At 40.7% G+C, this 26,354-nt stretch overlaps 1 protein-coding gene across 7 annotated transcripts in view; it reads right to left on the bottom strand.

The window, feature by feature from the left end:
• The window catches only part of LOC140356390 (receptor-type tyrosine-protein phosphatase S-like), a 73,503-nt gene that overhangs the window by 13,147 nt on the left and 34,002 nt on the right, over positions 1-26,354 (bottom strand). For 3 of the 7 annotated variants that reach the window (XM_072441279.1, XM_072441282.1, XM_072441280.1), the window contains exons 6-16: positions 17,226-17,336; positions 14,487-14,501; positions 13,175-13,444; positions 11,794-12,173; positions 10,254-10,455; positions 7,934-8,070; positions 7,538-7,682; positions 2,869-2,963; positions 2,192-2,445; positions 1,326-1,413; positions 933-1,151 (exon numbers count right to left, since the gene is read on the bottom strand). In XM_072441279.1, coding sequence (XP_072297380.1) covers positions 933-1,151; positions 1,326-1,413; positions 2,192-2,445; positions 2,869-2,963; positions 7,538-7,682; positions 7,934-8,070; positions 10,254-10,455; positions 11,794-12,173; positions 13,175-13,444; positions 14,487-14,501; positions 17,226-17,336 — 1,916 coding nt within the window. Of the gene's footprint in view, positions 1-932; positions 1,152-1,325; positions 1,414-2,191; positions 2,446-2,868; positions 2,964-3,663; positions 4,321-4,424; positions 4,543-4,693; positions 4,721-4,854; positions 5,049-5,144; positions 5,460-7,537; positions 7,683-7,933; positions 8,071-10,253; positions 10,456-11,793; positions 12,174-13,174; positions 13,445-14,486; positions 14,502-17,225; positions 17,337-26,354 lie in introns of all 7 variants that reach the window. The other 4 variants (XM_072441283.1, XM_072441284.1, XM_072441286.1 and 1 more) reach the window with 2 other exon arrangements.

The following is a 26,354-nucleotide window of genomic DNA, read 5'->3' as shown; positions in this document are numbered from 1 at the left end:
ATAATGAAAAATGTTAAATGAGAAAAAGCATGTTTTTATTTAATTGTGTTGTTCTTCTCATCTGAACACATTTCATTGCACTGCTGACTGTAGGTTAACTGTATGACTGTATGACAAATAAATCTTAATCATGGACATCTATGTAGCATAAATATTATTTAAAGAGATCTAGACACACACGATGCTAGAAATAAAGATATAATTAATTACGTTTATGTGGCTCTTCCTGACACAAACCCCCGCCCTGCCCTCGTCATGTTATAACATTCTATTATGTATTTTTGTGATAATTTAAATATCTGATTTGACAACTTGTCGAATGTCTCTGATTTCAAAGTTGTTATAGAAAGGAATGATTAATTAATGGGAGGGAAATTCATAAGTACAAGTCACTAATTTTACAAAACATTGCTAGCTAGTTTATAAATAGTGAATGTTCAACTGTAGTGTCTAATCTATATTCCTTCTAGCAGCACGTGCGTTTGTGTGATTGAATTTCACAAGGGCCAGCGTCTCTTCCCACAGTTCCTGTTGTGCTCGCTCACTCTTTATTATCATTGGTGATGAAAGCATGAGGGTTATTGCTTTTTGTTAACAACAATTTGACTGACGTGAATTTTATTGTTTTATCGCCAGGGCTAGAGTAATGCGCAAAGGCAAGTTTTATAAAAGACAGCGAATAAAGGAAGGTGTATCAAATATAAATGAAAAAAAAAACTGGAACAATTATTATTGGTAGAATATATTAAGTAAATTGTAAAAGAGTCTCCAAAAGTTTCAGAATAACTTACAATACTAATTGTTATTGGCTTTTCTCACTACTACCACTATTACTATATTATTGCAGCAAATACGCTAAAACTTTTCAAACATGAAAATAAACGCTGACCTTTGCACAATTGTACTATATAGTCATAACAAGAGGACAATACCCCAGTTGTGGAGTTGAGTTCAGCCAGAATAAAGAAGACGTATTCTTGGCCCGGCTCCAGAGCTCGGTTCTCGAAGCCCCCGTAGTCCAGCTGGTCCCCCAGGGTGAAGAAGGCCGGCAGAGTGGCAGGTGTGAAGCGGGCCGTGATGTACGCTCGCCTGAGGTCCACCGTCTTCTGCTGTCTGGAATCTCTCTGCTTTTGACTGATATCCTTCAGTAGCTGTGGGGAATAGAGCGTGGACACAGACAAGGAAATGCATGACTAATGTTGGAAAAAATATGTTGAATTAGAAAAGGGTAAGCATTGCCAGGAGTTGCTAGCTGTGATATTATTATGTTGTGTTTATAGGTCTTCTGCTGCTTTGAGGCACAGAAAAACTGTGTTTTCTCTCACCTCCTCAAGGTCCATTTCGTCTGGGCTCTTGAGGTGTCTGATGACACCACGGGCTCTTCTTAATGGGACCACTACCACATGTATGTTCCTGTTAAGGAAAACCAGGACAAATACATTAGTTTGTTCTCGCTGTTTAAGGTGAATTCCTGCAACATTCTAAGGGTTAGTGCATACATCCAAAGCCTATATAGTAATTACTGGTGGTTTTATTCCAGCAGCAAGGATCACAAGTTTGTACATCTTTGTGCCAGTCTTTGTAAATCATATTTTCCTTTTATCTTTGTACAAAACCGACATTTGACAAACTGTAACACACACTATTACACAAAAACACCATACACACACACACATATATATATATATATATTCAATCCACAGTCCACGCTCCCTCCTGTTACCGCCAATCTTTCCTTTTCTCTTTCTCTTTCACTATTACTCTATCACTGTAACATACATTTCTGATGCATACGATATACAATGTTAATTTGTATTTCACTTGGTGTTGCTTAAATAAAGGTTATATAAGGGTAGCACTCTGCTTTAGAGAACAGAATTAGCATGGTAATAGGGTGGAAATAGCAAAATGTAATTATAATAATTGCATGTTAAATAATAACAGGTCTTTTAAATGTATTTCTTGGTAATCTGATTATTCCTAACCCCGCATGAAGACTGGGAAATAAGGTTAGTATTTGCTTGGTAATGATAAAGAGACAGTTACCATAATATTTCCAGCCTAAAATCATGCTATGACTAATTGTAAATTCTGCCCTAATTGAAATAACTTTCTGGTAAAAAAAAAAAAAAAAAAAAGTACATACAACAAAATTATTGTTTTGTTTTTTTACACCTAAAACAACACATACTTGACCGGTGTTCTAGTCTCCAGTGATGGGAGTATAATGGTGACTGTGGCTTCTGTGTCACGGGTGTGGTCAATCTCGGGACGCCGGATGGTGATTGGTGGAGAGGTTTTGGCGGTGATGCGGTGACGAAGACCCCCCATGTTTCCCTCTGGAGCAGTGATCATGAAGTCATAGCTGGTGTCAGGCTGCAGGTCTGGGATCACAGCCTTTCGGAGACGTGCATCCACCTCCATCTTCCTTTGATTATACTCCACCTGAGGGATTGATGGGCAATATAGGTGAAAATATCAGATTGTTTGTAGTGTCAAATAAATCCCAAATGTTTTGAATTATTGAAAGTCAAAGCTGTATCAAAAAACATTTCACAGAGGTGGTACACTTTAAACAGACTCGAAAATTCTTAATGAGAGAATAATAAGTTCTGAAGGACGTCTGCAGATGCTAAAAACCTGACCTAAATCTTACCTTCTACCAACTTGATATTGTTCACTTCATGTCTTATAAGTCTGATGTTAGTAGTACCTAATATCATAATATACAACGATACAATGATTTATGTCAGTGTTCTCTTCCTTCCTTTTTATCTAGTTAGACAATTTAAATTTCCTTTTTTTTTTATCATTGCTTTGATATGGTCCCATAGTTGTACACAAGCTGACAGCTCTTGCGAGACATACCGTGAAGCGATAGGAGTTACTGCTCTCTGGAAACTCCCACGTAAGAAGGACACTGGTCTTTGTGGCCAAATTGACTGAGAAATTCCTTGGCACATCTAAAATGAGGACAGATAAGAGCACAGATAAGTTACTTGTGAGTAAGGCTTTTGTTTGAGTCTCCAGGTCCTCGGGTTTCCATGGCAACCCTGGAGAAAACGTGACAGAAGTGTTAGGCAGCAGAGGCATGATGCTGAGGAGGATGAGCAGGTGAGAAGGAGAGTGGACGGCAGAACGGATTTGAGACAGAGCTGCAATAGGAACGTGACATGCCCCATTCTCATAGTGTTAGGAAGTGTTTGTCTGACTCTGAAATCAGCATGTCAGCCGAAAGCTTTGTAAAGGAAGCTGCGGAAATCTGTCAGACAAAACACGCTTACCTGGAGAGATCGACCCAGATATGACTCTTTTCTAAATTAACTCTCTCAACTTACCTTTTGCATTAAATACTGCATTTCCAAGCCTTGTATTGACTTTTACCTGAGGGTTGTGATAAGCTGTGCTCTTGAAGCAGACAACCATTCAGCCTGCTCCGCTGGTTGTGAGGGGAAGGTGATGAAGGTAAGTGAGTGAGGGAGACAGGGGAGCACATGCTCCTTTGGACTGTGCAGCTCTCAGTCTCAATGTGGTGCACACGTTTGACCTGGAACAACTAGTCCACACTTTATTTGGTGATTTGAAGTGAAATCCACATGAAGGAAAAGAGCTGTGAACTCGGGCCAGTGCTAAGAAGGTAAAACGTGATTTGAACTGCCCTACCTGTTTCAAAGGCCAATGTCTGGCACAACCGAGGTGGGCTGAATGGCCCCGGCCCAGCCTTGTTGTGGGCTCTGAGCTGCACCTCGTAGGCTGTGCTGTGATTGAGGCCAACTATGATGTAGCTGGACTCAGTGGCTGATACTGTGACATGCCACGAGGGAACAGGGGGTGCTGGTCCAGAAGAGGCATCAGGGAGAACACTGGGTTTCTGGCTCGCTGCCTTTTTATAAGCAATCGTGTACTCAGTGATGGCACCATTACAGTCTTCTGAGACAGGGGGCTGCCAGGAGAGCTGCAGAGAACAGCAAGTGGCATTAACAAAGTCAGATATTTTGGGGTGTCCCGACGGTGGGCACATTGGAAGGGTTATGCCCTGCTGCGACACAGCTCCATAGCCTGCTCTACTCTTAGCAGAGACAACAAACACATAAGGCGTTCCCGGGGAGAGGTTACTGAGGGAGTAGTTCCTCTCCTGGGGAGAGAAATCGATTGAGTTGTTCAGGGAGTTGTTCTTCAGACCAAACTGCAGCCGATAGCCCAGAATATCGATTGGCTGGCCCTTTTTTTCAGACTCAGAAGTGTCTGGTGGAGGAGCCCACTGAATAACCACTGATGCACCAACACTAGGGCGCACCCAGAAGGATGGAGGGCCAGGAACTGCAAACAAGTGGAGGATATATGTAAACTAGTGTGCAAGTTAATTACTTTATAAATCTTAAATATTTTAGGTACAGGAATATAATACATAAGTATGTGCTTACCAATCCCTGTGGTCTGCACCAGTTTTGCTTTACTATGTGCTCCATCCCCTTTGGTGGTGTATGCAGCCACTGACACTGAGTACAAGGTTTCTGCTTTCAGCCCATCCAAAATCATCTCCTAGAGCAACAATTGCAAGCGTTAACTCATATAGTATTGTCTTTTTGTCATTAAATATTTGTAAAATCATGAAGCATTATATAACCACATGTCAGCAAATCTCAAGTGGGGAATATTTTACAATATGGAGAGGGTAGGACGGCAGACTCACATACTGAGTGGAGTCAGTCTCCTCCATCTTATCCCACAGACACGATTCGCCGCAGGGAGTCCAGACGAGACCAGAGAAGAGAATAAGTCAAAGCCCCAAAAGAGAGAAGCTGTCTGAGGATTAAAGACACACAAACACTATTCAAATATTCAGACAGTCACCTGGGATTCGTCCAATAGGAGGTCCTTGATCCGGGGTAGGTTTCGTGCATAACTGCTCCCTGTGTTGCTGAAGTGCACCTGGTAACCTCGAATCTGGCCCTGGTGTAGCCGTGGCGACACAGGTCGCCAGGTGACACGCAATGCTGATGAGTTCAGAGGCTGGACGTCAACCTGACGAGGTGCTGCTCCGGGAACTAAACACACAAGAGTAATTAAATGACCAGCAGACTGGCCAAGAAAAAAGGATCAATGCTGATTAGCTGAGAGCTACAGCTCGGTCTGCTGCTTACCGTCTTCATCAGTTCTGCACAGTACAGCCGCGCTCTTTGGTCCTGTTCCTCGAGCAGTCGAGGCAGCCATTGTAATGTTATACCAGCTCCACTTCTCCAGCCCTTCTACCTCTGTGTGCCCCTGCTGAGGGGGGATAGTCAGCCCCTTCACCTGGCCCTGTCCCCCGCCATCGGATCCAGACACTCTCTGATAGCTCAGCTCATAACCAGCTAACTGTCCATGCTGCTCCTCCACTGGAGGAGGCCTCCAACTTACTCTGAGCACGGTGGAGCTGACACTCTCACAGGACACTCCTTCAGGCGGAGCAGAGGGCTCTGGTTGGACAGGGACAATGGTTTAGGAACAACCATCAAACAGGAAAAGGAAATCAAAAGAGGGGAAGATGTAAGCCAAAGGGAAAAGTAAGGAAAAAAGGACAACAAAAGAATAAACTGAACTGAAAGTTCCAACAAAGACAACAATGACTCAGGCATAAAGGGAGCAACCACATAATGTTAATAGGCACTGTTAGGCACTGAGCCTAATGAAATAAAGCAGAGACAAGAATATTGACCTGATGTAGACGATGTAATTATAGCAGGAGGACATTTGCCTCTCACACAAAGCTGCTATATTTAAGGATCCATATTTAAAATAAAATAAAATAAAATAATGTATAGATATAGATATAAAAACAATTTAACAGACAACACTTGGTTTTAGGGGCTTAAGCTCATTGCAAGACTATTGCAAAATATATACATTACACAGACGGGCCCCTGCCGTAATCCTGCACAAATAATACAGTACAGCAGCAAGATTTTGCACTTCTGACAAGGAGAAGGTCTTGGGCTTCAGAAGAAAAAGAAAAACAAACTAAAACAGATCTCACACAGTGCTGAAAGGATTTAGGAGGCAATAAAAGAGACACAGGAGCCCTGGGAGAGAAAGGCACTCAGATGGATATTGGGAAGTCAGGCTGGAATGATGAATTGAAAACAAGAATCGAATCAAGGACAGTTGTAGTCTGGACTGGAGCAAACACTAGCTTTTGAATCCTTCGTATCACTCACTGCCAACAGTTTTCCTCAAGTTGCAGCTGTAAAATGGCAAGTTTGTACACAACATCTGGACCATATGTGCACGGCCAGGCCTTTATAGAATTGTGTGAGCATGTGCGGGGGTGTAATAGTCATAGCTGACAGGTTCAAGTATCTCTCCACTCAGCCGTACAGCCAGTGTTCAGCCGGCCTCTGGGGACAATCTAGATGTGCACCAAAGCTTGGCGATAACAAAGCAGCACGCATTACCTCCCCAGGAAATGAATTCTGTTGCATGAAATAGTCCCTTATCTGGCAACCTGCAAACTATCCCGCTGTACCACCTTGGACGCCACTTCATTTTGGTAGTAGAAGAGAACTGCTCAGGGCACAATTTGAAATCAGCCTTACAACGGATCTGAAGACACGGACCCAAAGTGTGATTGCAAATGCTTACCTCTAAAGCCGCACAACATGGACTGAACTTGATCTCACATCTGGCTTGAGACTTGCACCGTTTTCTGTGTTATATCTTATTTCATTAGTCAGTCAATACATGATGCTATTGTGTGCAATAAACATAAAATGCACAATACAGTATTGTGCAGACTGTAATTATTATAGTATATCAAGCCACAACGGATCCCAAATCAGTATCGACTTTGTGCCGGTTCAAAGCTTGGGTAAATCAATGAGAGATGTATGATATGATACGCTGTGGCCGCCCCAAAAGGGACATTTTGAACATGCAGTTTAGTCAGAATTTAATTTAAGTCACACAGATATTAAATATCTGAATTTTGACAATTGTATTTGTAAAGATAGAGCCAATATGATTAGATGATGAGAAAAGTAAGGATTATGTTTTAAAATTAATATGCATTAGTATAGACATAGCCAAAGAAAAAGGTGCAGCACTGATGATGTACTGGCTGTTACTTACCTGTCACCACAGCAGCCAAACTGCCATTCTTTAATGCTTCTCTCTATTGGCTGTTAGCCAATAAGTGGCACACACTTTTGCCCTTTCAAAGACATTAGACACTGATAGAGTAGAAAAAGTGAAAGGAGGGCAAGGAAAAGGAAGAGTGAAACATTATTCGCCACTCTGTCTCCATCTGTCAGCATGCCCTGCTCCAGGAGAGAAGCCAGTGAGAAAGGCACAGTCAGACAGCAATGGAATGCGTAGGAGAGGGGTTGATGTATGGTTTGATAAACAAGATAGATGGAGAACTGTGAGGATGGATGCTGCAGGATCCAGGAAGCAAAGCTGTTATGTGTGTAGGGTAATCACTCTATATAATTTCCAACACAATTCAATCTTGGATATAACCGTGTGCCCGCAGGTATAATCCAGCGAAATTGAGACGTACTGGCTTGTGACGTCCTCTGCACCAGTTCATTGGTGAACGCTCCCAGGCCTTTGTTAGAGGTGGCAGCCAGGGAAAAGGAGTATTCGGTATCTGCCTGGAGGCCGACCACTGTGTACGAACTCCTTGGCCCGAAGGTCAGTTTTTCCTGTGAGAGCAGTGGAGAGGAGCAGAGGAGCAGAGGGGAGGCTGAGTGCACACAGACACACGGCTTATAACAGCTGACAAGACAGTCACCACGCACTGCTGAGGCCCTGGACACTGGCATTAATCTTTCAAACCCCTCTTTTTATCTACCCTTTATCCCTTTGCATTGTTAAGCAGTCTACGCACACACACACACACACACACACACACACACACACACTCGCACATACACACGAGAAGAGGAAGCCTTACCACGCGGCCAAATTTGACAGGTCTGTAGAGGAGTTCGTAGTTGACTATGCTCTCTTTGGTGTACGCAGGCTCCCAGATTAGCTCGATGTTAGTGTCCGTCACTTTACCCACCCGGAATTTCCCTGGTTGGCCTGGGACTGAACACAGGAATATACATTGGTGTTAATACTATATTTGATGTATTCTTGGGGTTGAGATTCTTTCAATTTTAGACCTACTGTTTTTAGTATTGTTTTATTTCAGTGGTTTTAAGAGGAATAAAATCACTTGCGATTCCTTTGTTGGGTCCTCCATGAAGAAAATGAAAATATTTCCCCCATATTTGTACTTCTCCAATACAAAAACGCTGTCACACTGTCATGAGCAGCGGAGGAGTGGCACATTTTTAGCTCTTAATCGCTGCTCTGTTTACACCAACAGGATTGAGTCCAAACAGGTGGAATTAGTACATTTAAATGGATTAATGTTGTTCTGACAGGATGAGCTGACAGAAACGTTTCACAATCCAGTGCGTTGAACAACTTTATGTAAATCGCTTGAATTAGAATCTTAATAGATCATGATGTAACCGACCTACAGAGGACCTCAAGCTTTGCCATAGGGACAGGAAAAGACGGCATTAGGGCTTTTGTTGCTAGATAGCTCACCATCCCCTTTTTGGGGGTCCTTCAGGGGTTTTATGATGTCTCTGCCACAAGCAGAGGCTTTGTGCTTTGGACATTGGAATAAACTTTTCCCAAAATGATTGCTCTCAATTTGAAACTGGAATAAAATCAAAATAACAAGCCATTTTCTTTCCCAAGATGAAAGCTAAAACCCAGCAAAAAGACTATGCTGTTTTACTAATCTCATCTAGTTAAAGCCTTCACAGGCAGAATTTACATTGAAAATTGTGGGTAATTTCAATATTGTCTTGTGAATGGCTTTTTGTTCGTGCAATTTGGTAATCTAGCCTACACAATGGACAATTAATTATCCACTTCCATCTCATCTGATCAGTCTTCCTGACTCACCGAAATCCAGGAGCCGGCCTAGCTAAGACATTGCACAGACCCACCCCACCCCCACACTCGAGGAAGCTAACTTTACTCTCTTCCCCCACCGTGCCTGTTGATGTGAATGTGAAGGACTTTTTTTTGCAACTTTTCAAGTCTAAAACAAATTTGGATCAAGGCCGATCTTCAAATTGAATTCATCTTTGGACCAGTGCAACTGCTTTCGGAGGAACGTCTCAGAGCCAAGGAGAATTCAGATCAAGTGACCCTTATCCATTGCTGGGCGGCCTGACTTCTACATAGACGACCTTCTGCAGAAGTCAGCTATGTTGGATACTCTGACCTTCCCTTTCTTTGTCGCACGCACACATTTCACAATTTGACTGATAAGATCACCTTAGAAACAACTTTAATTCTAACACACAACTAGATAGCTCATATCTAGTCTCTCCTCTGTTAATGACTCATTTGCATATTATATATTCATATTTATCTGTTAAATTGTTTGGTAAATAAATCTTCATTAAATACAGTTGGTAAAGTTTCCAGGAAAGAGGTCAATGTCACGGTTGCGTTCTCACAAACCTTCAGATTAAATTAACTGTTAATTAAATTGGATATTTGATTTGAAATTTGTTAATTGCCTAAAAAAGGCTGGTGCCCAACATAACTATTAAAATAAGATAAGAAAATTAAAAAAACATACCCATGCTGTGTGAAATTTTTAAATCTTGATCAAATTCATTAATCAATATCACCCTTTTTTGTAAGTGGGAAGACATGAAAAACACTATAGTACTTGTACGAGTAGAAATACTGATTTTGCTTATTTTACTTGACTGTGTCCACAAAAAACAGACATTCAACAACTATAATATGTGTTTGTATATAATAACTACTAAGACAACCTTAGTCCAACATTCAATTCCCAACTTTAGAGCATGATCTAAGTTTTAACATGTTGAACTTTAGATCGTCAGTAAAGGTTCATCTTGACACAAGAAAACACTAAAACAAATGAGTATGTTATAGCCCAATATATCTTATGACAAATTATGAAAATATCAAACATTGGGATTCTGATAAGATAAGATTTATTTCAGTAGTTGGATTTAAAGTGTTCAAAGTGTAAATATAAAAAATGTCCTGGTGCATTAACATTTGAGAGAAGATTGAAATGAACTGCTAAACTAACAAAAGAATCCTGTGCATTTAAGTTTCGCAGCCCTTCAACAAACGCATGCACATGTAGTAGTGTTGTAATTGATGACATAAAAACATTTCAGAAATAAATGTGATGTAAATACATTTTCATAAGTACTAACCTCCTGGTGTGACTTTTACATGGACTGGGTCAGACGCGGGCCCATCCCCCACAGAGGTGAAAGCTAGCACTTGGATAGTGTATGTCTCTGAGGCAATCAGGTTCTGAACGGTTGTGATGACACTGTCCTGGACATTGTGGATCTGCCACTCATTCATGAGGCGAGAGGGGTCCATGGTGTAGTAGACACGATACCCTTTCACCTACATAAGAGACCCAGACAAATAAGTCGTGATCAGTGCGAAAACAATTCAATTTGTTGGATTGAAACTGGATTTGAGTGACCGTCAGTGACTGTTGGGTAATCCCACTGTCCCAAATGCCCGATAATCCATAATATCTTCTTACAACGCATAACCATAATAGTTCAAGGTCATCAAGTATAAATTACAGTTTTGCTTGGACACAGATGGTGCAGGAGATTTGTTGCTTCGCTGTTTGTCTGAGGTCAACATCCCAAGGTGATGTCGCCATGTCTCTGGAGATCTTTTGCATTTGACCCCGATAAACAAAGTGCTTTTTCAAACACATGGGTAAACCCTGGTCTATTCCCAGATCTCCATGAACTGTAGCACAAACCATAGTACATGACATTATGATAACTTAAGTCACATTCCCACATGTTTCTACTGGAATTAGTTTAACCTTCTTCAACATACAGAATCTGACACATCACTGAAGGAATATCTTATCTTATCTTATCTTATCTTACTTGTCACCAACCGTTAGATTCTTTTTCTAATTGACCATTCCAGACCAAGCATCATGGGCACCTTAGTGTTTCAATAATAACCACTACGCATTTATCCACTCTCTTGGTATAGTTCTTTATTATATCTAATCCCTGTACGCTTCTAATTCAATTGCACTTATGTGTGGATTTGACTCTATAGTGATGGTCAGGTGGCTTCTTCTCAGAAGGGAGCACTTTCACTTTGAGAGGACAGTCCAATTACCTTGTCTTTCTTTAGCGTGAGAGTGGTCTGGGAGTTACAGCAGGGAAATCTCTCTTGCAAGACAAAAGCAGCAGAGGACACAGACCTGCTCACTGGAAAAGTGCTCCCGCTGGAGAGTTTTATTAAGTTTAACCTCTCAGGGCCTTCATCAGAACAACTCTCACAATGATATTTTAAAGTATCATCACTCCTACAGCAGTACTAGCTTTTGCCTTATGAATACAAGAATAGAATTTTCCCACTGCCTTTGCAGACTGAAACTGAACTATAATGTGTTTGATGTAGCCATTCTGCTCTGTCAATGCCCACGATTGTCTGCAAGTACCAGTTTCAACAGTGGGACAGCAGTGGCTCTAATACAAACTGTTATTGTGCCTAGACTGAATGTAGTGTGTTAGTGATTAGTGGTTGCAGCAAGGGTTACCGCCATTGAGTGAGGAATGAATTACAAATGCAGAAAATTGTAAAGTGAAGCCTGGTGCCTGGTACATGCAGATTCAACTATCTATTGCAATCTGAAGTCATTTAAAACAGAATTAAATCAATATTTTGTTGTGTTCTAAGTTAAAAATAGCTTGCACCCACCTGTCCATTGGGTTCCTCTGGCTCTTCCCAGCGCACCATCACAGTGTTTGCAGATATAATGTGAGCCTGGACATTTCTTGGGGGGCTAGCTGGAGCCTGCTCACCAGTCCGAGCGTGCACTTGGTTAGAGGGAGGGCCTTGGCCTATACTGTTGACTGCCGACACCCGTATTTCGTACTCAGTGTTGGGGTAGAGTCCTCCGATGCTGTAGCGTGTGGTGGTGATGCTCTCCACTGTCTCATATTTGTTGTCTGGTCCTTTAGCTCGGTACTGGATGATGTAATAAGAGACTGGATCAGGGTTTCCAGAGTCCCAGGTGATGGTCACACTGGTGGCTGTGGTCTCGGTCACAAGAGGAGTGCCAGGAGCGTTGGGCAGGGCTAGAGAGAGAGAAACGGGTCAGATTGGAAGTTATGATAGTTTTACACAGACCAATATGAAGGAAGTATACCAACATGTGTATATAACTTACACACACTGTGTGCAGGAGATAATCACCAGTCTCAGTTCATCTACATGCTGCCTCGATGTGTTACTCACCAGATTTCTAAAGTCTGTGCTGAACAGTTTGTTAGCACCACTCACTAACATAGTTAGCATGTCACTTCAATCTGGAACATTTCCAATGTCTTTGAAAACTGCGGTCATAAAGCCTCTCCTAAAGAAGAGCAGTCTTGATGCCGCAGTACTGAGTAATTACCGGCCCACCTCTAATCTGCCATTTTTGGGCAAAGTCTTCAAAAAGGTTGTTTCCAAGCAGCTCACTGACTTCCTCTTAATAAACAACTCATTTAATATTTTCCAGTCAGGTTTTAGACCTCATCACAGCACTGAGACTGCTCTTGTCAAGGTGACAAATGACATCTGCCTGAACACTGACACGGGCAAAGCCTCAGTCTTAATTCTGTTAGATCTGAGTGCTGCTTTTGACACTGTCGATCATGGGATCCTCTTACAGAGACTAGAGGATTGGGTGGGCATCACTAGTTAAGGTCCTATCAGGAAGACAGGTAGTGCTTTGTTGAAATTGGTAACTGTGTCTCAGACCACATGCCCCTGACCTGTGGGGTGCCCCTTCTGGACCCCTTCTGTTCAACCTCCACATGCTGCCGTTAAGTCAGTTGATAAGCAGCGAAAATGTGTCCAATCAGACGACACACAGATCTATGTTTCACTGATGGCAGGTGAATATGGACCAGTGGATTCACTCTGTCACTGTATCCAACAGATCAGTGTGTGGATGCAAAACAACTTTCTCCAGCTGAACTGACTGACCCACAGAAACAAAGTATATAAATCCTATATGTCTCAAACACATGAACAGTGCTATTCTTACCCCCTTTAGAATAACACTTTATTGTAAATACAATTCCTTTCTTACATTTGACCAGGACCTGGGCAGTGGCCTCGATGATGCCCAGACTGCTCATGGCCACACAGGTGTAGTTGGCCGACTCCCTGACTCCATTCAGCTCAAGCACGTTCCTCCCAATAGGCATCTCGTCTTCAGGGGTCAGGTCCTCGCTGCCCAGCATCCACTTCACGTAAGGCATGGGCGATCCCACGGCCACGCAGGTGATGTTGACGCTCCCGTGCGGCATGATCTCGTGGTTGGAGGGGAGGATGGAGAAGCGAGGGGCCACGCGGCGCACTGGGAAAGCGGGATAGTAAGTTGGGGAGGACAGAGCGGGACAGGGGGAGAGGGAGGGAGGGAGTGGCAGGGCCAGAAAAACAAGGAGTGTGGGGAGAGAGAGCGGCAGAAAGCAAAAGAAATAGATAGAATAGAGAGAGGAGAGGTAACAGGAAGGGGGAGAATGAACTTCAGGGTTTGTACAGAAAATTACAAAAGGGATATTTCAAGTTTAGTTCCAATTACTTTATGGTACTGATGATTCCAACAAAAAGACACTAATCTTGTGTTGAGCTCAAACATGAGCTTCCTCATCAAAAAATAAGTGACAAACTCTTGAGTGTTTCACATACCAGGACATGATACCTATAATCAGTTTCTCAAAGAAATGTTGGCCATTTTGAAGTGATAAATGAAAATTGCTGGTCAAGATTAACTTGAAGAAATTTCTTTGCCTGAGGGTGCTTCTCTCGGAGACAATCATTGGTTCAATCAGTAAGTCGTGCACTGCAATTTGTGTCCCTCGGGAACTACAAGAAAATTGGAAAGTTATAACCGTGCACGTGCCAGACTATACAAATTCAACTATATTTTAAGAAGTGATGCATCAAGAGACTGGACTTATAGGTAACGTTCATGCCTGAGCGACTCAAGAGGGATAAAATGGTGGGTAACACAAAGAAGAGAGCGGAGAACTGAGGACTTAAAGAGACAGAGAGAGAAGCCAGAAAGAGCCAGAGAAGACGACAGGCAGAAATAGAGCAGCTCTGCTTCTCTTCAAGACAATGACAGGCAATGTAGCAAAGGACAGCCACATTGTACAACAAGGTACTGTACAATACATAGGATCCAAAACTAATACAGTGTTGTCAGAAATGAATTGAAAAGATGTGGACAGGAAGTGTGGTTCTTATAGGGAGCAGTTACGGAGTGATCAGTTGGACACAAGTAGGTAATCAAAAAACACCAAGACAATATGAAAGAGGCAGAACGGGAGAGTGCGGGCAAAAGAGAGGTTTGTGAGGCAGTATGTGCATGTGGATAAGTGAATAAACTTATGTACATGTGTCTGTTGCTCCTACATCAGGGTGCGGACAGAATGCAAGAAGAAGAAGAAGAAGAGATAAACAGGGGAGAAGGGGAGTAACAGGGAAATAAGGAAGATAAAGAGAGGATTAGAAAAGGGTTCAGGGGGGAGGAGGGGAGAGGAGCCAGGAAGAAGAAAACACATGTATCTATTTAAAAACACTGCTATATCACCAAAAGGCCCATTGAAAATAACGTATAGGATCTACAAAAACAGAAGAGGAAACAGAAGCCCAGGGAACAGAGATAGACAGATAGAGATATGGCACGGACAAAGAAATGTCAAGGGGGGAGAGCAGAAAAGGGCTAAAAACTCAACTAAAGCAACTTCAAGTCTAAATGTAGGGATTATTTCAAAGAAAACAAAAAGAAAACAAATACAAAATATAGTACAAATAAACTAATTAAACCTACACTCTTAAGGAATCTGCAAAAGCCACGCTCCTACTTCAAAATAGATTGTATAAAACTAAAAATATTTAAAGAATTCAAATTCAAAATGCAATGGCGTTTTTCCCATTTCACAAAAAAACACAAAACTAAATGCATTGGAAATAAAAAGCCAAAAGATACCCAGAATTGGATACGCAAGTTGAAGCCAAGAAAGAGACAGAGAGACAAAAACAGTACATCTGTTAGACATGGTTAGGCAGGCACCTGAGTCTGTCGACATGCACATGTCACACGCTGTCCATGCACACGGCACACAGCAGGTGCAATGCAGCATGACGCAACACTATCGGGTTCATTCATTTTGTTACTGAACACCAAACAACACAGCCAAAAACAAAAGGAAAGAGTCAATTAAGCACATGGATTACTTTGGTAACATGAGTCACAACAGGATGGAGCTGAAGACTGGATGACTGTTAGAGAAGCTGAATCATGACCTTTGCAGTGTCAGTGCAGGTTATGAATGTAGAAATGCCCAGACACAAAGCCAGACAAAGCCACTGCCGGAACTTAGCACTTTACAATTAAGTGAGCTCATAACAAGCTCTAATCCTGCACGCACTCACAGAGCCACTAGCTTAGAGATAATTGTACTGAGCCGCATCATTCCCTCCATTTTCTATGGAGCTGCACAGAGCAGGCGCTTCCATCTTTATTAGAAGACCTGGAGCGACTGGCCTCCTCTACGGGGAGTCGGAGGCACTGGACGAGCGAGGCCTTGGCACATTGGAGAGGATTACTGAGCACACAAGTCCTGCACCGTCCCTCACTGACATTTACGCAGCTCCGCCCTGTCTGTCTCAAGGACACTGCTTTCATTAAGCACTGTAATAAGAAGGAATCATTAATATCTCCCTCGGTATCGAAAACGCGCATGGATATGATTAATTTTAAATGTCAGACAATACAGCCATATTGGCCTGTTTGGAAAAGATAGGAATGACTAAGAAAAATGAAATTGTGGACTTGGCATTCTGCAACAACTAAGTATATTGAGTATTGGTGGCATAACTCTAGGTAATGTGTTGCCACACGGATGTGTTCATGTCTGTGAAGCCTATACAACATCACAACAGCAGGTATATACAAGCATGACAGGCGTGATCTTGACTCAAGTGTAACATTGAAGTTAATGCAGTGACACGAGAGGTGGGACATCATTTCTCGTATAATGATACGGCACAAAAAGTATAAAAAGAAGACAGTGGCAAGACAAGACAAGACAATGAGTTCAATAACACATTGCGAGCATATCAAAAGGCCCATAAACACACAGTGTGCCATGCACTTGTGTCAGTAACTCACATGCAGCGGTGCTCCTCTCTTTCTCTCTCACTCCTTCCATGCAAACATCGCTTTTTTAATCTTCCAATTCTTGGGTTTCCATGACAACAAGATCATACCATGCAGAACACACTGATCGAGGAGCGAAGGCAATACCAAGGGTTCTGCACACAAGGCCTCACAATGCAGTCAATGCAATCTGCTGCGTAGGCAGACCACTCTATTGTAGATTTCAGCTGTCTTCATTTTGGAGCCATTTGACTTCAAATCTAGTCCACTTATCTTAATGGTTTCTTTCTGATTGAGTAAGTGAACCTTTCTGAAACAAAGGAGTAACAAACGAAAAGATAGAGCGCACCAACCTTCTCGAAGCTCTGAGGGATGGAAGGGGGTTGATGCGGAACACAATGACGTGAAGGAAAAGAGAGAACGAGGAAACACAGAGAATAAAAACGGCCAGCGCATAGCCACAACACCATACTCGCAAATCCATCTGCATCTCACTCATTTCCAGACTTTTCTTCTTCATACATACTCTATATGTGGACATAGAAAGTCTTTAGCTTGTACTAAACCAACCAATAATCTGATAGTTCTTACAACTAATTTATTCAACTCATTTACGTAACTTTTATCGCTTTGAGAAATCATTAAGCAAATTAATGTTTCGAGTGCCATATGAGTCTGCCTCTTGTACAGAAACCATTTTAGTAAACAGTGATGCTTCCATGCAGTTAAACCAAGGTGCGTGTCCAACATGTTGCTCAATTTGATTAACATTACTATTTAGGTCTCGATAGCACCAGGGTTTAAGTTCCTTAACAGGTGGTTGTGAGAACACCACACAGTCAACATATACTGCAGACAATGAATGGGTTAATAATATTAAGTTACAGTTAAAAGCACATGAAAAAGAGGTATCGAAGGATTTCTTTGTTTGCTTGTTTTGTGCATGTTTGCGTTCTTATGTGGGTCCTACCTCGCACGTAAAGGTTAGCGGGGGAAGAGTAGCGCACGCCCTGAGAGTTGGTGGCAACACATTCGTACTTCCCTTGGTCCATCTCCTCACTGTTCTCAATCTGGAGCGCTCCTGCAAGACAAATGTCACAAGAGTTAACAGCATTATAATAATTCATACATATGGGCTCAAGTTCAAATATTTTTCTACAACATTACCAACAAACAAACAGAACAAAACCAGAGAGCTAAAAGACAAAATACAAAGAACTAAGAGTACATACAGTTGTTTTTGGGATTTTTTTCAGTCCCGTCCTTGCAGTTCTGTCCCTGTCTTCCATTTTCTTGTTATTGTTTTTGCTGCAGCCAAAAGTACATTCTACAAGTATCCATCAATCGTTTTCATTGTTGCTGTTTTATGTCCTCGAACTCAATCAATAAAAAAATGGTTGTCAATGTGAAACACAGTTTGCAGTGTCTCATTCATCTCAGTCAGTTATGAATATTAGGGCAGCATGATAGTGTGGACAGACTTTAAAAACACAGAGGAACTTTTATGGATTACCTTTCGCAATGGGGCATTTTTAGCTCTGGAGAGGGAGTCAGCCTAAATTTGCATGTTACACAAACATACACGACTGACGAATACAGACATAAATAAGTCTGAATGGGTTTTTATTTGTATTGCAATGTTGTTCGCTTATTTAGTTGATAAATAGCAAAACTGTGAGAAATACACATTTTATCTTGTTCAGTCCAGCGTCTTTTTTCATCTTTTTCTGAGGTTACAATTGTTTCTGATCCCTCTATTCCCTCTAAAGCTCAATATTTTGCTCTGCTATTTTATTACCTAATCTTGTGCCTTCGGAGAGAACATTTTTGAATTTCTGAACATTTCTGTTTCTATTTCCAGAGTTTGCAAGTCACAAGTCGTCTTCCTAAACTTAGATGACACCCTTTGTAGTCTGAAGTGATTCCTGCTACAATTGGCTGGCTGATACCGCCGTGAAGAAAGCCAGCTCTATCTCGCTGCTACAGTAACTGGCAGGAACAACACAGAGTTCTCTTCCCCTGAGGCAGCGACCCACAAACGCTCTTTAACTTGTCAACCTGCGTCTTTTACCTGCTACGTTCTCTTTCTCCAATCCCACTGTGGGACTCCCGATACACGATATAATCAAACACTAGCTTGCATCTATTGTCTCGCTGGTTAATATTATTTTTACGACATTTTCAGATAAACCTTTGGCGTTACTGACTGTTATTTTCTTGCTCTTACAGCCTGTTCTGTCGCATTTATCTAACCCTTAAATGGCTTTGACATGGAGCCTGAGGAAAAGGTAAAAACCTATGAATTACGCGCTGCACAAAAAGCAAATATGGGCAAACGCATGCAAGCAGAAAAAGACCGGCACACAAACCGGTGAGGGCATGTCACTTTGTATCTCATGACATCAGCTGAAATAACGGCACAGTTCTATTAAACTAATGGATGTGTGATTGTATATCTCCTTGGCAAAAGCAGTATGTAGCCACCCACTTCAGTCTGCTCCTACAAACAGACAATGAGCAAGCTAATTACATAATGAGAGTACATGGCACACTTAAACAATATTGCACATGCAAATTGTCCACTAATAGCTATTCATTATTTCATTATCCCTGGATAATTCATACTATTGCAGTTTAAATGGGGTTACACTGGCTTTTTGACCACACTGTGGCAAGTAGGACAAAATGAGGCAATTGTTGGTGTTGTTGTTATGTTGCTTTTAATGGCAATTGGCAGCAAACTGAAAAGGTGCATTTACCAAAGTATGTGTTTTACGCTATACCGTACAAACAAAGGAGAGAGCGAAAGAGAGATTTTTTCTATGTTCAATGTTTCACAGACTTAAAGTCAAAACCAAATACAATAAAGGTCTTACCCTTCAATAAAATAATCTCAGTTAGAACCCTGGATTGAACTGTTCTTTTATCGCAAACACACTAATCTCAGTAAAGAAAAAATGATGACGTTCAGATTTCTCAGCAAATACCCTTTAACAAAAAGAAGCCAGTCAGTACGTCTCTCAAAAGGGCACTCTGTTCATTATGATACAGTTAAATGAAACGATCATGCCTTTATAATAAAAGTCATTAAAAATTGACTCGCCACATTTGAATTCTCCTCGGTGTGAAAACACAAAAAGATAAACGTACAGCTAAGTTGGCAACAAAGACTATAAAGCAGTGAAATAAATGCCTAAAATGTCCCTGTAAAACTGGATCCCATTAGCGTGGAAAAGAACTTGCACCAAAATGACATTAGCTAACTGTTAATGGACTCCAAACGAGACAACAGCATTCTGAGTGGAAGTGCGAGCAAAAGAGAGGCAGTATTATTTTAAACACTTAATTGCTTTCTTCTAGTTTTGCATGTGCTTCCCTAGATATTTGAAAGTAGTTGCAAGATAGATTTAGGTTTTTCGTTAGGACACATGTATTGCATCTATAAAGTTATGAACGCTAAGTGTGGCCTGCGAGCTAAAACTACTCTTGCCTCTAATATAAACACACACACATTATCACTTCTAGCATAAAAGGTGGGCCGGAGAATAGATGGAGTGAAGAAGAGATGAGACTGGACAGGTGGAGAAGTGCAAACAAGGAATCCACTGACAGCTCCGAGCAGCTCAGATGGCGAACTATCAGCACACATTTGCAATTGCCAGGAGAAATCTTTCTTATGCAAAACGTGGAGCTTCACACATAAAGAAACACAGATGTTGGGATTGGAAGCGAGGAAAGGTCAACAACAGTGTACACAAATAGGACTGTGAAATAAAATAATGAGTGCGCTTGAAATGACTGGAAAGAAATGTGTTTAAAAAAAAAAAAAAAGGGAAAGTCAGCCAGAGGAGCAGTTTGTTAGCGAGCCTGGAAGCTGCTGACAGTCCCAGAATGAGATGTGACTGGGGTAAATTGAGCCGCTGTGAAATCGTGGCCGGTGTATTATGTCGGCCGGGCTGTGGTCCAAATGATCGGATGACAACTGATGCTGCGAACCTGAGAGCGCTGGCAGAACATCTAGGTCAGGCCCATCACCTGGAGTCCACCCCAGAGATGACCCAGGAGCTTACTAACCATATCAAAATGACTACGGATATGTAATACAGATGAATCTAATACAGCGATTATGAGTGACGCCGTGCAATTAATACAATTTGAATTAAGATTGATATACAGTCATTTCTAATTGTCAATTATTCATTTGGGTCTTTTAAATTGAGAGGTCCAATTAGTCAAAGATGAGATAAAATAACCTTTATTTGTCCCACAATGAGCAAGTTTAGTGTTGAAATACAGATTAGGCACAGAGGTGTATAATAAAAAAAAACAGATAACTTATAAAAGAACTTGTATAAAAAAAACTCTTATACTCTTAATAATAAAGAGTATAAGAGTTTTTGGTGTTGTTTTGTTTTAAATGGCATTGAATAAAGGCCTCTTTGACCTTAACATCCTGCTATGTGCAGGATGTTAAGGTCAAAGATAAGATAAAGTAACCTTTATCTGTCCCACAATGAGCAAGTTTAGTGTTGCAATACAGATTAGGCACAGAGGTGAATAATAAAACAAACAAACAAACAAACAAACAAACAAACAGATAACTTATAAAAGAACTTGTATAAAAAACCTCTTATACTCTTATACTGAATAATACAAAACAGATAACTTAAAAAAAAACTTGTATAAAAAAACCTCTTATATATATGTTTTGTTTTAAATGACATTGAATAAATGCGTGTATTGTTTATGTACAGGATGTTAAGGTTGAAAGACATTTTGGTTGTTTTATAAAGACAAAATAAAGTCGATATGAGGGGGAAAAAAGGTAAATTATGCAGATGCCCTCAAAATGGATTCTTAAGTTCTATACATTTTGCTGTAAATCCTTCAGCTCCATGTTAAGATTAAAACAGAGTCATATTTGCTGAACCAGCGTTGGCTCGGTTGTTCTGGTAAACTTTGCCTATGTCTATCATTTATCTCTGCTTTCTTGCCACTGTATTTATCGCAGAATCGTTACATATTTTGGTGGTCTATCTATGAAATAACATGGTAGAAGATTCTATTTATAATTTTGACAAGCTCCACCTTTCAACTAGTCTGGGTCTGGGCACTATAGCTCCTGGACTGGCTAACATTTGAAATTGCACATGAAAAACATCCCCATCTAATTGAATGGGTTTGAGTGTTATCTCGAGAGAGACTGCATTGAAATATGGACCCAGAGATATGACGCATGCCTCCAGCCAAGACTTGTTATAATAATTTTGCATAATTGTGTTGACTAAGAATTTTAACCAAATGATAATCACGTTAAGCAGCTGCAACAAATGCTAATGACACAGGCTCTGCGAATATTTTACTCATAAAACTGACATCTGACATCAAGAAAAAAGTCCCTGCACAGTGGGACGGAGGTTAGTTAGTATTGTCACCTCACAGATCCCTACACCAGATGGGCCGTGCTGAGTGATTTGGTTCTCCCAATTCTTGAGTGACTTTCTGTTATTTTCAGTAAACCAATCTACTGATATATATAATAATAATATATGTACTAGCAATGTACTAGGGTTGTCAAAGCTATCAAAAATCATGCTTATATAAGTATACAAGTAAGAAATTACATTAACTTAACATAAAACCCTATAAAACCCCATGGTAACTTAAAAGACGTTTGATTATTTTGAGTTGAAAATGATGTTGTATTGTTTTATAAAAGATCATATTGTTTAAACATATCATTGTTGTATAAAAATCCTTATCAGGTATCTTGACAACACTACATTGTACTAGTTAAGCAAGTATGCGTGCATTTTTTCATCAGATAGCATGACCTAATACAGTATTAGGTCATTCTCGCTTCATTTTCACCAAGGCAGGTGGATCCATTACGCAGCAGTCACCTTTGGGCTGGCCATCTGTCCCATAAAGGATTTTGGAAGACGGATACGGATTTACACGAGCCAATATAGGCCCGATATGTGTTCTGAGTTGTATAAAAATAGGCACAGCAGCTGTCGCTCAATCAAATGGGTGTTTTTGTTGAGTTATTAAGATGTCAAGTAAGGTTCAGCCCCACCTCGTGCCATATGTTTTGAGTAAATGATCAAATGTATTTGGGAAATCTCCGGCAGGGGAGAGAGAAAGTGCAGCGGCGTTGGCTGGCGATGGGCACTTTAAGGCTATAAAACCTCTACGTGCCATTGTCAAGATCTAAGTGCAGTCATTTTCAATACCATTTTTCTTCTTCATCCTTGTGAGTCATAGAAGGATTTTCAAGACCCAGAGATCGACATAGAATAATGTGTCGCAAAACAGTCTGGCACAGGTCCAAACAAGGGCTTGGAAAATATCCACAAAATCCTTGCCTTTAACTTCAAACATTCTCTCATTAAAGATATTTAAAAGTGATCTTAAAGGGGCGTTTCATCTATTACAGTGCAATTTAGTACCTCGTGTAGGTGTAATTGATTTCCTCCAAGTCATTCCAGTGCAGTGTTTGGGTCATTATACAGCACATTTGGTTCCTCTGCTTTGGCGATGCTCCTGATGATTTGAAATCCCATTAAGAACGATCTCGCCGAGCCATTTGTCTTGCTGCTTTTTCATTGATATGATGATATGTGGCTTTTATATTGTATATTGTATTGGTGAATCAGCATCAAAATGGGCCATACAACGTGAGAAACTAGGTCTGTGGGAAGATCGGTAACTAAAGATGATGAAGTAGTCTGAGAATAGGAGTTATTTAAGAGTATTGAAGGAAATAAAATGTCATATAATCTCTGTAATCTGTATTCAGGCAAGAAGTGAGTGGACTCGACTCATATCACAATTTTCTCAGAGCCTAGATCACTTATTTTGTTGTTTTTTTTAGCACAATTCATATACACTTGGATTTAGTTATCTCTTAAATAAACTTAAACATCTAAATAAAATGTGCTGTTTTGGAATATTCCAATTTAATATTCCAACTTCACTGTAAAAATCCAGCTGTCACTGAAACTGAGACGCATGAAATTATGATACGACCGAAATAGCACATTGTTACAGAGATCAGATCACAAATATGTTTTTATTGTTGTACTGTGCAGTCGTTAGTTGGATCACTTAAGAAGAAGGCATCTGAGAGCATTAAAAAGGACATAAAAGACTGTTTATGGACGCTGCATCAACCTGGAATCAAACCACAATACTAATTTTATTTTTACACATATTTTTTTTATCACAGTTTATTTTTAGGCCCGAGCGCCACAAGCTGGCGAGAGGCCTATTAGTCTTGTAAGGCCGTGCGAAGCACGGCTGCGAAAGTGCGCACATAATCGAACGAAATCGAGCGCGAAGCGCTCGCCCACTTCCAAACACTCACTAACGCACTCCTTCACTCATGCACGCCCCGTGCATACTAATTAGTTGTAGGAAAATGGAACATTACCGTTGTAAACGGGCGAAGCCCGTGCAAAAGTTCGCACTAAACGAGCACTTTAAATTGGGATGATATAAAGCTCATTTGCGCTAAGTAGCTCACGAATACGTTCCCCATCTCTTGCATGTTCCGTGCATATAAGCATGTAATGCAAAAATTGAACATTATTACTGTATAGAGGGCCAAAAACACAAAGTGGGCGGAGCCCACTCAAAATTATCGAAAGTACCCGTCAGTGACCAGGGACCCACACCATGAGGTAGGAAAGCGCGAGCGCTTTCCGAAAATGTATAGTTTATGATATTTGATAAATGGGAAACATTGTTTTCGCATCGGAATATTATTCTTTCTTTCTTTCTTCTTCTTCTCGGGACCAACCCTCCTATTTTTCACCCAGTGAACATTGACGAAAAGTCACAAAAATTAGCACACCTCTAAAAATCGTGCCTCTCTACATTCTGGCTATTTCATTTTTCTAAAATTAAAAAAATTGGCGCGTCAGCGCCCCCAAATGTACCAAAAATGCATTGAGAGATGGGAAATGACCCAAAAAAAATCTGATTGTAGAATCATGAAATTTGGCGCAGAGGTAGATGGTGACAAGAGAAGTCAAAAATATTATTACGGCAACGCCGTCCGCCCAAACAAATGTCGGCCATATTGCTTCAAAAATGGCTAAACATGACTTCGGAGTTTTTCCAAACGTCGTACTTTTACGAACTCCTCCCAGGGCGGTGGCCCTAAAAAGCTGAAATTTGGTGAAAATGCTACTGAGGAGTGGGACATCAAAAGTTATCCAAATTACATTGATACCTGTCACGGTCTCTGTACGGCAAAGCCGCAAACTGTAGTAAGAATTTCAGAAATCTCCCAAATTTAACATTTCTGCCGTTTGCGCAGATAAAGTCCGAATTGCGTCAAATTAGAATCAGTTGTTAAACTCTTTGGTATATACAACTTTTTCTGATTCTGATATTTACATACTTAGACTACTGTACTGCTGCCGTTCTGTTTTAAATAAAGAGTTCTTGTCTTATTTACAACTTGTCTGCATTATTTCCAGGCAATAATGAATCTCTGTCCATTACTTAGATCTGTTTCTTACCGTGAACCTACTATAATATATATAAAGAAAAAGTTATTAGCAGCGTAAACACACGTCGTATTTCTACTGACAACAAGCCTTGCATTTCCTCTAAGTTAATTACACCCTTCACATCCATCGGAAGTACCAACCGCTACGCTCTCAATAATGTGCAGGAAATTAACTGAAATTGACATCTCAAATTAACCATCCCGCAGTACAGCCTATACTTACTTACTTAAGACAACACTTGAATTACTTTAAAGATTGAAATGAGGACGAGCGCGGTGGAAGACCCAGACAGCGGCTTTGACAAAGGGCTGCAGTGATCTGTGAAGGCTGTCGGTGCATGGGGAGATATCTGGCCGGGTGGTGCTGAGCGGCGCGCGGAATATGGATGAAGCTACAACGCTTTCGCCTCACCATCGCTTTTATGCTCCCCGAGGACGCCTGAGCGCGAATGGCTGGGAAAATGTGTCCCTGCGTACTACAGGTGACCGTTTATCATCTCTGTGGAAGATCATAAACACAGAATAAACCGGCTCAAGAGAGATTTGACGTGATTCTTTTCCCTTTCCAAAGATGCAAAGCGCTTTCATCTCTAACCCAACTCTGTCAAAAAAGATCTTTCCTCCTAACGGCTTTCACTCACCCACAGTCTATTGCACTGGTTTTCAACGGGGCGGGGAAAAAGATAAGAGGAACATCAGTTATGCCTTTAATAAGCTGACTCCTCTCCCCAAAGCTATTGATTGAGTTCTGTCAGAGCTAATATATGGCCGCTACGGTCGGATTTATCATTAAAATAAAATATGATGCACCAGGGATTCTTTTAAATAGCTTTCGAGGCAGTTTGTACCAGGTCTAAAGCACATCAATAACTGAGAAAGGAAAAAATTATGCACTTCAGCTTTTCAATTTAAAGGGAAACATCGTATTTAATGTTTCAAGTCATTCAAAATCCAAATTATTGTAGCTATTTCATCTGAATAGTGTTCATTATTCTCTCATTAAATGTATTTATACTCTGATACCATTATATTGTATTTATACTGCAGATAAGTGTCTCAATATTCTGTTTTCCTTCATTAATATAACAAAACAATATTCAATAAAATCACTTGTATAATAGAGGATTCACATCAAAACAATATAGATGTTAATATAATACAACCACAAGCTTTACCCACATTGTAACTAACCCCAAATAGGGTTGTGTAATGTCTGGACAGGCATTTGCCATATAATCTGTGAAAACTGAGAAGCAGATCATTTTCTGCAGAAACCACTCAAAGAAAAAAGCTTTATAAAGAATTATATTTCACTTTTCTCACTTGTTGAAATGAACCACAGTAATAATATTTTAATTTACTGATAAGCGCCTGTAGTCTTTGATATCTCACAATAAAAGCTGATTTGAAAGTGGAACAATATCTTGCAAACTGACATAACCCATTGAAAGCTCAAAAAGATATAAAGGCTTTTTCACAACTCAGGAGTGGTGTAATTTGCATCATAATAAAGAAATCAAACCGTAATCGTGGAAGACGTGGAAATACTTGAAGATTATACCCGTTTTGAATCAGTCC

The sequence above is a fragment of the Eucyclogobius newberryi genome, unplaced genomic scaffold (assembly GCF_026437365.1).
Source record: "Eucyclogobius newberryi isolate DKJ021-1_F unplaced genomic scaffold, fEucNew1.0.hap1 SCAF_12, whole genome shotgun sequence".
NCBI classification, from domain to species: domain Eukaryota; kingdom Metazoa; phylum Chordata; class Actinopteri; order Gobiiformes; family Gobiidae; genus Eucyclogobius; species Eucyclogobius newberryi.
The sequence above is the reverse complement of the archived record's forward strand: the minus strand, read 5'-3'. Positions and strand labels throughout refer to the sequence as shown.